At 41.6% G+C, this 13,068-nt stretch overlaps 1 protein-coding gene across 2 annotated transcripts in view; it reads left to right on the top strand.

Annotated features, from left to right (window-relative positions):
• Window positions 1-13,068, top strand: part of KAT2B (lysine acetyltransferase 2B) — a 72,212-nt gene that overhangs the window by 32,673 nt on the left and 26,471 nt on the right. For both annotated transcript variants that reach the window (XM_075271379.1, XM_075271380.1), the window contains exons 5-8: window positions 4,909-5,090; window positions 6,665-6,856; window positions 9,758-9,864; window positions 11,922-12,041. In XM_075271379.1, the coding sequence (XP_075127480.1) occupies window positions 4,909-5,090; window positions 6,665-6,856; window positions 9,758-9,864; window positions 11,922-12,041 (601 nt within the window). The remainder of the gene's footprint in view (window positions 1-4,908; window positions 5,091-6,664; window positions 6,857-9,757; window positions 9,865-11,921; window positions 12,042-13,068) is intronic.

Genomic DNA, 13,068 nt, shown 5'->3' with positions numbered 1-13,068 from the left:
ATCGTGTCGCCTGGTGGAGCTGGATTTTTTACCACTATTAGAAATTAGAAAACCATAAGACCTTACTAAACAGGACAATATTGCTGGACTGCTACATTGTTATTCCCTGTCTTATAAAAGAAGATAGGGAAATGTAATGGTATCCTTTGTTCTCCCCAGGTGAAGAGCTCGGCACTAAAAATTAGTCATATGTGAAATAATTTGAAGTTCTTGTAAATAGACAATTGGGTGTTACCATTCTACCTGTGAAAGGGATGTATCCCTAGATAGCATTACACAGTCATCACTGACTGGCCATTGTCAATTGTCAAATTACTAGAAGGGGAAGTAGAGGCAAGACACAATACAGAGTTAGAAGGAAATAATTATTATATTAAAGGGGTTGCCCAGGATGTAGGATTTTATGGCCTATCATCAGGATAGGCCATAAATATCTGATTGTTGGGGGTAGACAGCCGCACCATTCTGTTTCTGTGAACTATTCTTAGGATAGACCATAGATATTTAATTGGTGGAGGGCTAACTGTGGGCCCTCTGCACCAGTCAGCGGTATTGGACCACTTCTGACGTCCATACTGTACAATGCTGGTCTGGAGGCAGATAGCACTAGTTCCTGTATAGTTGCTGGCTGCTGGTACTGCAGCTCAGCTCTCATTTACTACAATGGGAGATACACTACAGTACCCTGACTTGACCACTATGCATTGCCTGGAGCCAACTGCTTCCAACCTTGTGTTGTGTATACAGGAGTGTTGGAAGCAGCCCCATATAGCTCATCGTGTGGGGGCCCACAATTGCACCTGTTCCAATCAAATATTTATGGCTTATCCTAAGGATAGCTCACGGAAATCTAAGTCTGGATAAACTATAAGAGGAATACAAATCTTTAAAAAAAAAAAAAAAAAAAAAAAAAAAACAGACGTCAGAAGAACACACAGGTTCTCATTACATGTAAAGTGACAACTGCATTCCACAAAATTGCCATCTACACTTTTGGTCTACAAGCTGTAACTCAAATGTTACAACAGTCAGTTGTGCTTCAGAATGTCTCCGCTTAGATCAGAACCTAAGGATGGATGGACATGAGATCTGTAGGGTCTGAAATCTCCAACCCCATTGTTTGCTGCTAGGAGCCATGATATAATTTGATCAGTGGAGATGCTGGTTGTTAGACCCACAATGATCTCCTGAAACCTTTTTAGGCCGGGGCCCAATGGAAAAGAAACACTGTGATTTGCCCAGGAAAAATTGCAACGTTTTACATGGGATCCGGAGAGGTTTGGAAAATCTCAGCATGTCAATTATATCTATGGAAATGCCAGCGATTTCCCCATAGGTATAATTGTAATAGAAAGTCTGCAGAGGAAAACTCTGCAAACTTTCTGGTTAAAGGGCTGGGGGAAGAATTGAGATGCATTCCCGCCACGGTTTTCCCCACAGCGCTTTATTGCTGCAGGACGTGCCATGGGGCCTTACCCTTCGTTCACATCTGCCTTTCGGTATTTTGTTCGGGGACTTCGCATGGGAACCTCCCAAATGGAATACCGAACGGAACTGCAACCGATGTGCAGTGAAAACACACGGACCCCATAGACTATAATGGGGTCCATGTGCTGGCCGTGCGCTGCTTGCACGAATCATGCAGACAGGAAAGTAGATTGTGAACTACTTTACTGTCCGCACGATCCCTGCGGAGATCTGGCGGCAAGCACACAGACCCCATTATAGTCTATGGGGATCCGTGTGCTTTCACTGGCACACTGCTTGCAGTTGCGTTCGGCATTCTGTTTGGGGGTTCCTCATGTGGACTCCCCGAATGGAATACCGAATGCAGATGTGAACGAGGCCTTAGCCTGAACATAAACTTTAAACATGGACACACTTTTGACAATAAACCTCCTTGTAATACCCATACTGTGTGTATATATATATATACAGTTAGGGCCAGAAATATTTGGACAGTGGCACAAGTTTTGTTATTTTAGCTGTTTACTAAAACATGTTCAGAAATACAATTATATATATAATATGGGCTGAAAGTGCACACTCCCAGCTGCAATATGAGAGTTTCCACATCCAAATCGGAGAAAGGGTTTAGGAACCATAGCTCTGTAATGCATAGCCTCCTCTTTTTCAAGGGACCAAAAGTAATTGGACAATGGACTCTAAGGGCTGCAATTAACTCTGAAGGCATCTCCTAAACCTGTAATCAATGAAGTAGTTAAAAGGTCTGAGGTTGATTCCAGGTGTGTGGTTTTGCATTTGGAAGCTGTTGCTGTGACCAGACAACATGCGGTCAAAGGAACTCTCAATTGAGGTGAAGCAGAACATCCTGAGGCTGAAAAAAAAGAAAAAATCCATCAGAGAGATAGCAGACATGCTTGGAGTAGCAAAATCAACAGTCAGGTACATTCTAAGAAAAAAGGAATTGACTGGTGAGCTTGGGAACTCAAAAAGGCCTGGGCGTCCACGGATGACAACAGTGGTGGATGATCGCCGCATACTTTCTTTGGTCAAGAAGAACCCGTTCACAACATCAACTGAAGTCCTGAACACTCTTAGTGAAGTAGGTGTATCTGTCTCTAAGTCAACAGTAAAGAGAAGACTCCATGAAAGTAAATACAAAGGGTTCACATCTAGATGCAAACCATTCATCAATTCCAAAAATAGACAGGCCAGAGTTAAATTTGCTGAAAAACACCTCAAGAAGCCAGCTCAGTTCTGGAAAAGTATTCTATGGACAGATGAGACAAAGATCAACCTGTACCAGAATGATGGGAAGAAAAAAGTTTGGAGAAGAAAGGGAACGGCACAAGATCCAAGGCACACCACATCCTCTGTAAAACATGGTGGAGGCAACGTGATGGCATGGGCATGCATGGCTTTCAATGGCACTGGGTCACTTGTGTTTATTGATGACATAATAGCAGACAAGAGTAGCCGGATGAATTCTGAAGTGTACCGGGATATACTTTCAGCCCAGATTCAGCCAAATGCTGCCAAGTTGATCGGACGGCGCTTCATAGTACAGATGGACAATGACCCCAAGCATACAGCCAAAGCTACCCAGGAGTTCATGAGTGCAAAAAAGTGGAACATTCTGCAATGGCCAAGTCAATCACCAGATCTTAACCCAATTGAGCATGCATTTCACTTGCTCAAATCCAGACTTAAGGCGGAAAGACCCACAAACAAGCAAGACCTGAAGGCTGCGGCTGTAAAGGCCTGGCAAAGCATTAAGAAGGAGGAAACCCAGCGTTTGGTGATGTCCATGGGTTCCAGACTTAAGGCAGTGATTGCCTCCAAAGGATTCGCAACAAAATATTGAAAAAAAAAAAATATTTTGTTTGGGTTATGTTTATTTGTCCAATTACTATTGAGCTCCTAAAATGTGGAGTGTTTGTAAAGAAATGTGTACAATTCCTACATTTTCTATCAGATATTTTTGTTCAACCCTTCAAATTAAACGTTACAATCTGCACTTGAATTCTGTTGTAGAGGTTACATTTCAAAACCAATGTGGTGGCATGCAGAGCCCAACTCGCGAAAATTGTGTCACTGTCCAAATATTTCTGGCCCTAACTGTATATATATATATATATATATATATATATATATATATATATATATATATATATGGTATTTGAATATTCAAAGTATATTTTTTGTGTTTTCAGCTATAAATTCCACTCGCACATTTTGGTATTTTCAGCAGTGTTGTGACGCATGGCTGGTTTAGTTAATTTAACATTCCAATTCTTGTGACTGCACAATTTCAGACCTGAAACGCTGAATCAAGAGTCTGTCATTGTAAAATCATTGCTGCTCCATGGCCAGGGCATCCAGCCTTCTCAGCTTGTCACAGTGGAAACAAATCAGCCATTTATAATCCTGATAATATGAATTTGCTATAGTCAGTTCACTTGTTTACTTCAGTCCAGTAAGGATGTACTACAGCAGATGCAGCACAACAAATGTCCTGGAATAAAATAATTTCCTCCAGTAATTGCCGATTTTAGATTCTCGGTCATCATGAATGGCCTACAAATCCATTACTGTCCAGCACTTTCAGTGTATTATTGCAAGCTCTGTTAGTTACACAGTAACACCTCGTAATGTTTTGCCCTATTCAGAGACATCAGTGCCAGAGCGTTAGCTATTTGTGATATTAGCCACCTGCTTTGGGCATTCCTGCCAGAAATGAATGGACTAGTCCGAACGGACTACACTGGCAAGCGGTGTGCAGTGAAAGTACACAGACCCCATAGACTATAATGGAGTCCGTGTATTTCCGTGCGCTGCCCGCATGAATCATGCAGACATGAAAGTAGATCACAAAGTGCTTTCATGTCCGCATGATTCGTGCAGGCAGCACGCGGAGTGCACACGGACCCATTATAGTGTATGGGGTTCGTGTGCTTTCACTGCACACACCACTTGCAGTGCATTTGGTATTCCATTCGGGGGGGGGGGGGAGGGTGTCCCCATGTGGAACCCCCTTAACGGATTACCAATGCAGATGTGAGCAAGGATTTATTTGTCAATGGATCTGAACAACAATTCCCATTTTGACCAATACCGTTTGGCACCACCTCCCCTCTCCATAGACTTCTATGGTGATATGTAATTTAATAAATTGCAGTCTATTTTAGGAGATTAAGGACAGTTTAAGATGTTGTGGGTTGGGAGAGAAAAGTAAGTGTTTTTCTCTGATAAGATATATTAAAAAATATCTTGAAGAATTTGATTTTTGTAAAGTCTGTTGAAAAGTTAGAGACCATGTAAAGCATTAGTATATTGGCGCTATACAAGTAGCTATTGATAGATGCATACTGGATAAAACGTTATGCTAGTGTATAGTTTCCGCTTCTAAACTTTCCTTTATTTTCATTTTGTTTCCTTTTGAAGGGTGTAAATAATTTCGTACAATATAAATTTAGTCATTTACCTGCGAAAGAACGACAAACTATAATAGAGTTGGCTAAAATGTTTCTAAATCGTATTAACTACTGGCACCTAGAAACGCCTTCCCAAAGAAAGCAGAGACCGCCGCCTGAGGACATTGCAGCCTACAAAGTCAATTATACAAGGTATATATTTTATAAGGTAATTATAAATATTGTTCATTTTTAATGGGTATTCTCTAATGTGCATGCACAGAAATGGAGTTGATTCTGAACCTTCTGGTCATAATTAAAGGGATATTCCAATCTTAAGAATTCTCCTCTATCCATAGAATACGTTGATAGGGGATATCTAGCATTTTGGTGGAGGTCTGATCACATAGACCTGCACCAGTGAGGAAAACAAGGCACTTTTGTTCCACATTCTGAATGGCCGGTGCTCAGGTTGGACGTGCACTACTCCATTAATTTCAGTAAGAGTGTGGAGATAAAACTATCTCTGGCGGCCCTTTTGAAACATGTGGAGCTGTGTGCATTCACCCAACCTCTGATCGGTGTACATCTCAGGAGTTGTACCCCTACCAAGATTTAACTATTTATTGTCTCCTTGGCTGTGGAAACTCCACATTTATAAAATGTGTGTGTATATATATATATATATATATATATATATATATATATACATATGTATATATGTATATATATATAATCCTTGCATGTTTGTACTCCATCACAGTGTCCATCTAAAATTGCCGAACAAAAAAAGACCAGGCGATTTCACTTAGCAGTCCGTTTGTCTGTTCTTTTGGTCCTCCAACAGACCAGAAAAATGGACACCCTGCTCTGGTGTCAACCTTAGTGTTTTTTCCAATTGAGGGAGGGTTCACATCAGCGCCTGATCGCCGTTTTGCAGGTTTCCTTTTCCTGCCCGAGAATCTGGACAGCAGACGGAAACCGGCAGGCAGTTTTCAAACCCATTCATTTGAATGGGTTTGCAAAGTGTCCGCCCGTGAGCGACCTACGCCCAGTTTCCGCTTTGCGGGTTTCTATCTTCTGCCCAAGAAACTGGACAGGAGACAGAAACCCGGCGGTCAGTTTTCAAACCCATTCACTTGAATGGGTTTGCAAAATGACCACCTGTGAGCGTGTTCTGCGATACTGTTTTTTTTTTTAACCGGACACAAAGTCGGACATGCAAGACTTTATGTCCAGTTAAAAAAAAAAAAAAACGGTTTCTCTGCGGAGAGCATAAGACGCTCACAGGTGCTCACCAGCGGACACTGAATGTCGGGTTTCCGTCTCCTGTCCGCAGAAAACGGAAACCTCAAAACGGAGATCGGGCGCTGGTGTAAACCCACCCTTAATTTCACTGTTGGTGAAGCTTTATGAGGACTTTATTTTTTTTTGTTTTGTGGGTTCTCCTTTTCATTAGTACCATTTGAGGTATATAGATTGGTGTTATTGAATAAATTTTACTTACATTTTTGGCAGGACAGATAACATTTAGTAATTCAGTCCTCATTAACATTTTTTCATATAGATAATCCGGGCAGAGGCTGACACTTTTTTTATCTAGTTGCCTAGATGACACAGATTAGCATTTTACTTTGGGTTGTCTTTTTCAAGTCTCTCCACCTTTACAAATACACGTTATGTCTTTCTATGACCATTGGCTAATCTACATTATGATCTGTATATTACACTGAGGTGCACTGATGATTTTTTTTTATGTTCTAATACAGATTTGCTTGATATTTTAGGTGGCTCTGTTACTGCAATGTCCCCCAGTTCTGCGACAGCTTGCACCGATATGAAACAACTCAGGTGTTTGGACGCACATTGCTGCGTTCAGTGTTCACTGTCATGAGGCGGCAACTATTGGAACAGGCGAGGCAGGAAAAAGATAAACTTCCACAGGAGAAGAGAACACTAATACTGACCCATTTTCCAAAGTATGACATACTTACAATATGCTCTTAAGTTATATTCTCCTTAAAACAGTTGAACAACATTTATCTCCAATCCCACTGAATAGAAATAAGTGTCAGAACGTTGGGCAACAAATGCTGGCACCCTACTGATCATAATAAGATGGGTCCTGAGACCCATCAATGGAAGGGAGAGGCAAATGCACATGGGTGCTGATGCTCCATTCGACTCTGTAGAACTACCAAAGATCACAGAGTACAGTGTTTGGCTATCTTCTGCAGTCAGTGAATGGAGCAGCAGTGGACACGTGCGTCCCCCATTCTTGTAACCAGTGTGGGTCTTAGTGGTCAGACACTTATCCTTATCTTCTGGATAGAGGATAAGTGTTGTTTTTAAACAGATAGTTAAAGGGTTATTCTTATCTCAAGGATCCTATCTATACTGGTAACTTATGTAAATTGAAGAGTTTTCCTAAATATATTGCTTTAGCAATTCTGCTTTTATGTGAAATTATTCGTCCAATTGTTTACACAGCATTTCCATAGAGCCGGACCTGATTATAAGACAGGACAGATGAGATCACTCACTGCTCTCACTGTTATCTACAGCTCTGCAGGAGAATCAGTTCAGCTAATTTTAGTTTGCTGATATAGACCTGTCTGTTATCTCTCTATGTAAACACACAGATAACACTAAGTCCATTCTCTAGAAGCATGTGCATATTATCTGATCTGCATTTATATTATATTTCTAGTAGTCATAATTAGTATTGTAATACTTCATAGTGTCCTGTTCAGCAAGCTGGGGGGAGGCGGCTTTGACTGTTTGATAAGGAAGTGAGAAGAAGAGACAGCAGTCAAAGCTGCTAAAACAGAAAGATGGGAAAACCTCTTTTAATCTAAAATATCAGGCTGTTGGTTTAAGGGGTTTTCTTTGCTCTGGCTTCTTCAGGGATAGAATTCATAGAATATTAAGGGCAGCACGGTGGCTCAGTGGTTTGCCTTGCAGCGCTGGAGTCCTGTGTTCGAATCCTGCCAAGGATGACATCTGCAAGGAGTTTGTTCTCCCCGTGTTTGTGTGGGTTTCCTCCGGGTACTCCGGTTTCCTCCCACATGCCAAAAACATACTGATAGGGACTGTAGCTTGTGAGCCCTATATGGGACAGTGACTGTCAATGTCTGTAAAGCGCTGCAGAATATGATGGTGCTATACAAGCATAATAAATAAATATCCAGGCAGATTCTGATGTAGATAGAAACTCATCATCTGTCTGCAGCTCGTAGACTCTGGTCATACTCATACCAGTTTACTCCATTTTCTCAGAGCAATTTGTGGAAGTGCAGACATAAAACTACTCAATCTACAAGTCAGTAAGTAAAGTTAGTTTTAGTATGTGGGGATTATAGGAACTCTCCTCATAGGGATGTTGCAATAATACTTAGGAATATTTGCTAGAGCATGGTAGAGGCTGTCAGACAATTGATAAGATCCACAAATCTTATATAATTGAACTATTTCAATTTCTAAGCACTGCATATGAAGGTCATTTAGCTGGCCATAGTTCTAGGTACATAAATACACTTCATTAAACAGAATGTGTTCTCTAAATACCAAGAAGCAGTGAAGTAAATGAGATGAGTTTAGGAGATAAGGGGAAAGATTCAATGGGAAGGAACTTATTAACAGAACTGCTTACTGCTATTGCTTTTTTTACAGTATCTATGAAATATGTATGCTGTACAGTGTACGGGGAATATATTATTAAGATAGTAAAAGATGAGAAATAGAATTGTTTCTATCTTAAAGGGGTTGGCCAAGAGGTTATACTGATGGCATGTCCTTTGGATAGATCATAAATAATATATTGGCGGTAGTTTAACACCACCAGTCAGATCCGCACAGTGTAGAAGACAACGCTGTATATTGTGTAGTGTCTGTGGTGATGTACTGCCACCACATAGCATAGTATGGCGGTTACACAGCATATGGCGTCAACTGCTTCTGGCTCATTACACGATGTAGATATGACATCCCAAGTGGCTGATCGGGAGGACGGGGAGAACTATCTGCTATTGATGACCTATTCAAAGGCTATCAATATGTTCCTGAGCAACTCCTTTAACAAACTACCAGTGGGTTGCTGTATATGCTTCAGGGGTTTGTATAAGGCTAAGGCCACACATAGTGAGATGCGGTTTTCCTCCGTGGAATTTCTTCCCTTACTATACTTACAGTATATAGAAAACACAGCTTTTCCACAGTGGATTATTTTCTGCAATGTGTGGATGAGATTAGCCAGGTACAGTAAAACTCAGTGTTTTTATGACATGGAGCCCCGGCCTAAGTCCGGTTATTACAATTTTTTTTTGTATGTAGATTGTGAGCCCCATATAGGGATCACAATGTACTTTTTTTTTTCTTCCTATCAGTATGTCTTTTGTAGAATGGGAGGAAATCCACGCAAACATGGGGAGAACATACAAACTCCTTGCAGATGTTGTTCCTGGCAGGATTCAAACCCAGTTCTCCAGCGCCGCAAGGGTGCAGTGCTAACCACTGAGCCACCGTGTTGCCCCATGATATACAATGCTATTGAAACATGCTTGGCAGTACTGTCAGTGACTGACTGCTTCACCCAAGTGTGAGAAGGAACATTATCGGAGATCCTTCCTCTCAACCACGGTCAGGCTGTATAATCAAACCCATGCTAAGTGTAGAGCACTCCGCACAGAGAACTAAATGATCTTGAAGTCTTTCTTTTTAGTTATTATGACTCCTAGTATCTTTTCTATCTGCTATTCTGAGCTTGTATGTGTTCTTTCTTGTAATATATTACTGTATTATCCATGCTGCTGTAACACACTGAATTTCCTCATAGTGGGACTATTAAAGGGTTATCTTATCTTATCATATTTTGTATACAGATTCTTGTCTATGTTGGAAGAAGAGGTTTACAGCCATGATTCACCTATATGGGATGAAGATTTTCTATCTACATCTTCTCGAGCAAATGAGCTGGGAATACAAGCAGGTATTTACACTGCACACAGACGTGAGGAGAAGTTACAAAGTTAGGATCTCTATATCAGTATATGCATCTGTATTTCTTAGTTCGGACCACAGAGACATCATATTACACTGTGAGATACATAGACTAATGCAGTACTTTACACTGTAGTTTTATTTTATTTTTTGCGTATATATTTTGCAGCACTTTCACGGACGTCACCCCTCACTCTAGATTAAAAAAGAATGATCACAAGAGCAACACAAATTATTGTAACCGTTTTTTCTACATTTCCCCTAAATATAAATGAAATGGTAAAATATGTATACCATGAAATGATGCTCCAAAAGCTACAACCCTTCTTGCCTCATACAACCATGTTGAGATAAGAATACTTGGGGCCTTAGCCTTAGGCTAAGTCCCCACGGGCCGGGAACGCCAGGCGAAAGAGCTGCGGGAACAACCACGGTGGGAACGCATCATGGTTCTTCCCGCATCGCACTGAACAGAAAGTTCACCGAGTTTTCCTCTGCGGAATTTCTGTTATTATTATACATATGAGAAAGTGTTTCCGTAAATATAATTGACATGCTGCGTGTCCGCGCTGCGGTTTTAACCGCAAAGTGGGCATGGGATTCGCATGAATCCCATCCACTTTGCATGTACTGTATATTGCCACGCTTTTTCCCGTGACGTTTCCGCTGCGGGCAAATTGCGGCGTTTCTGGCCCGTGAGGCCCGGCCTTAAAGGGGTTCATGATTCTGCATTTTTCTTTATACTATTAGGCTGAGACCACACCTTACAGAATAGTTGTGTTATTTGTTGCAGATTTTGCTGCAGTGTTTTGAGTCAAAGTCAGGAGTGGTTTTAGTACAAGGGAGAGGTATAAGAAGCTTTATTTATATTTTCCATTCCTTTTGAAGCCAGTCTTGGCTTTGACTCAAACTCTGCAATATAAAACACTGTTTGTCCACTGTGGCCTCAGTCTTAGGGTCCATTCACACGGAGGAATTTGGTGTGAGTTCAATGGGAGGCTTTTTTTTTTAGCGCTGAAATTCCACACCAAATCCCTCACTATTTTCCTCCGTGTGAATGGACCCTTAGGCCGGGTTAACACGGATTATTCTGGCTCGTCATTTGGTACGTAGACGCTGCGGGAGGATTTGCGGGCCGTATACGCTCCCATTGTTTTCAATGGGAGCCGGTACCGTACACGCGGCGCTATTTTGCGCCCGCCGCAAAATCACAGCTGCAAAATAGCGCCGCGTGTACGGTACTGGCTCCCATTGAAAACAATGGGAGCGTATACGGCCCGCAAATCCTCCCGTGGCGTCTACGTACCAAATGACGAGCCAGAATACTCCGTGTGAACCCGGCCTTAAAGTGTTGCCTCATCAAAAATTTTGGACTCAGATTTCCATGGCAAACAGGTCATTTTTGCCATTGGCAGCTGTAGTCAGTCAGTGCTGCAGGAGTATATAGTATTTCATGGCACCTATTGACAAAATTAGCTATCCACAAGAATGTCTCCAGTATAGGGGTAGCTGTTCTCTAGGATGATGTCATTATAAATGGAAGAGAAGGATTTCAACGAGCAAAAAAGACTGCTAGGGTACATAGTATAGTTTCTGTACCATATCAATGTATATGGTGATCAATGTTCTGGCGATTCAGATCTCCAAGATATTTACAACTCTGTATAAAAATACCTAAAAAGTTATGGGTACAGAAATGTAGAAAACAAAATAAAACATAACTTTTAATGATACTGAACTAAAATTTAAAAGTTGGCCCTAGGCTGTGACCAAAAGTAATGTGTAGCTTTAGATGTTTGCAGATATAGGTGTACATTCGTCTGTATGTAGGGGTGTTTTTATAAATACCCTTATTTTTAATTATTTGGTCACGGCCTAGGGTTACATTTTAGTTAGTATCAGCAAAAGTTATGTTTTAAGGTGGATTCTACATTTCTGTGAAGAAATTGAGTATCATTGGATCCATCACCCTCTGCGAAATTTATATAGTATTGTTGTAGTATTTGTGCTCTTATGAAACCTTGTCTGCTTTCGTTTGCATTGTAGTTATCACAAATCCACCAGTTGCAAGGACGGTTACATATGTTACCAGCCCATCGTCCCTAGACCAGCCCAACAGCGGAAGTTTAAGTCCATCTAGTAAACCAGCACTTGAATCAAATCCAGGTAAGTGTCTAAAGTTAAATATATAGAAGAGGTGAAAACCTTATTCTTCTGTAAAATTGTATTGTACTACATTGTACTGTGCAATTCGGGGCAGATTTTCCCTGTGGAATCTGCACTGAAAATCTGAAACAAATTGATTAGAGATGAGCGAACAGTGTTCTATCGAACACATGTTCGATCGGATATCAGGGTGTTCGCAATGTTCGAATCGAATCGAACACCACGTGGTAAAGTGCGCCAAAATTCGATTCCCCTCCCACCTTCCCTGGCGCCTTTTTTGCACCAATAACAGCGCAGGGGAGGTGGGACAGGAACTACGACACTGGGGGCATTGAAAAAAATTGGAAAAAGTCATTGGCTGCCGAAATCAGGTGACCTCCATTTTAGACGAATAGTGGATTTCAAATCCGGGTCATATGAGAATGTGAACTTTGTGACTATGAGACAGGGATAGCTGTACAGGCAGGGATAGCTAGGGATAACCTTTATTTAGGGGGGAATGTTATTAAAAATAACTTTTTGGGGCTCTATCGGGTGTGTAATTGTGATTTTTGTGAGATAAACTTTTTCCCATAGGGATGCATTGGCCAGCGCTGATTGGCCGAATTCCGTACTCTGGCCAATCAGTGCTGGCCAATGCATTCTATTAGCTTGATGAAGCAGAGTGTGCACAAGGGTTCAAGCGCACCCTCGGCTCTGATGTAGCAGAGCCGAGGCTGCACAAGGGTTCAAGCGCACCCTCGGCTCTGATGTAGGAGAGCCGAGGGTGCACTTGAACCCTTGTGCACCCTCAGCTCTGCTACATCAGAGCCGAGGGTGCGCTTGAACCCTTGTGCACACTCTGCTTCATCAAGCTAATAGAATGCATTGGCCAGCGCTGATTGGCCAATGTATTCTATTAGCCTGATGAAGTAGAGCTGAATGTGTGTGCTAAGCACACACATTCAGCTCTACTTCATCGGGCTAATAGAATGCATTGGCCAGCGCTGATTGGCCAGAGTACGGAACTCGACCAATCAGCGCTGGC

This window comes from Leptodactylus fuscus, chromosome 4 (assembly GCF_031893055.1).
Source record: "Leptodactylus fuscus isolate aLepFus1 chromosome 4, aLepFus1.hap2, whole genome shotgun sequence".
Taxonomy (NCBI): domain Eukaryota; kingdom Metazoa; phylum Chordata; class Amphibia; order Anura; family Leptodactylidae; genus Leptodactylus; species Leptodactylus fuscus.
This window is presented reverse-complemented; position numbering and strand designations above follow the sequence as displayed.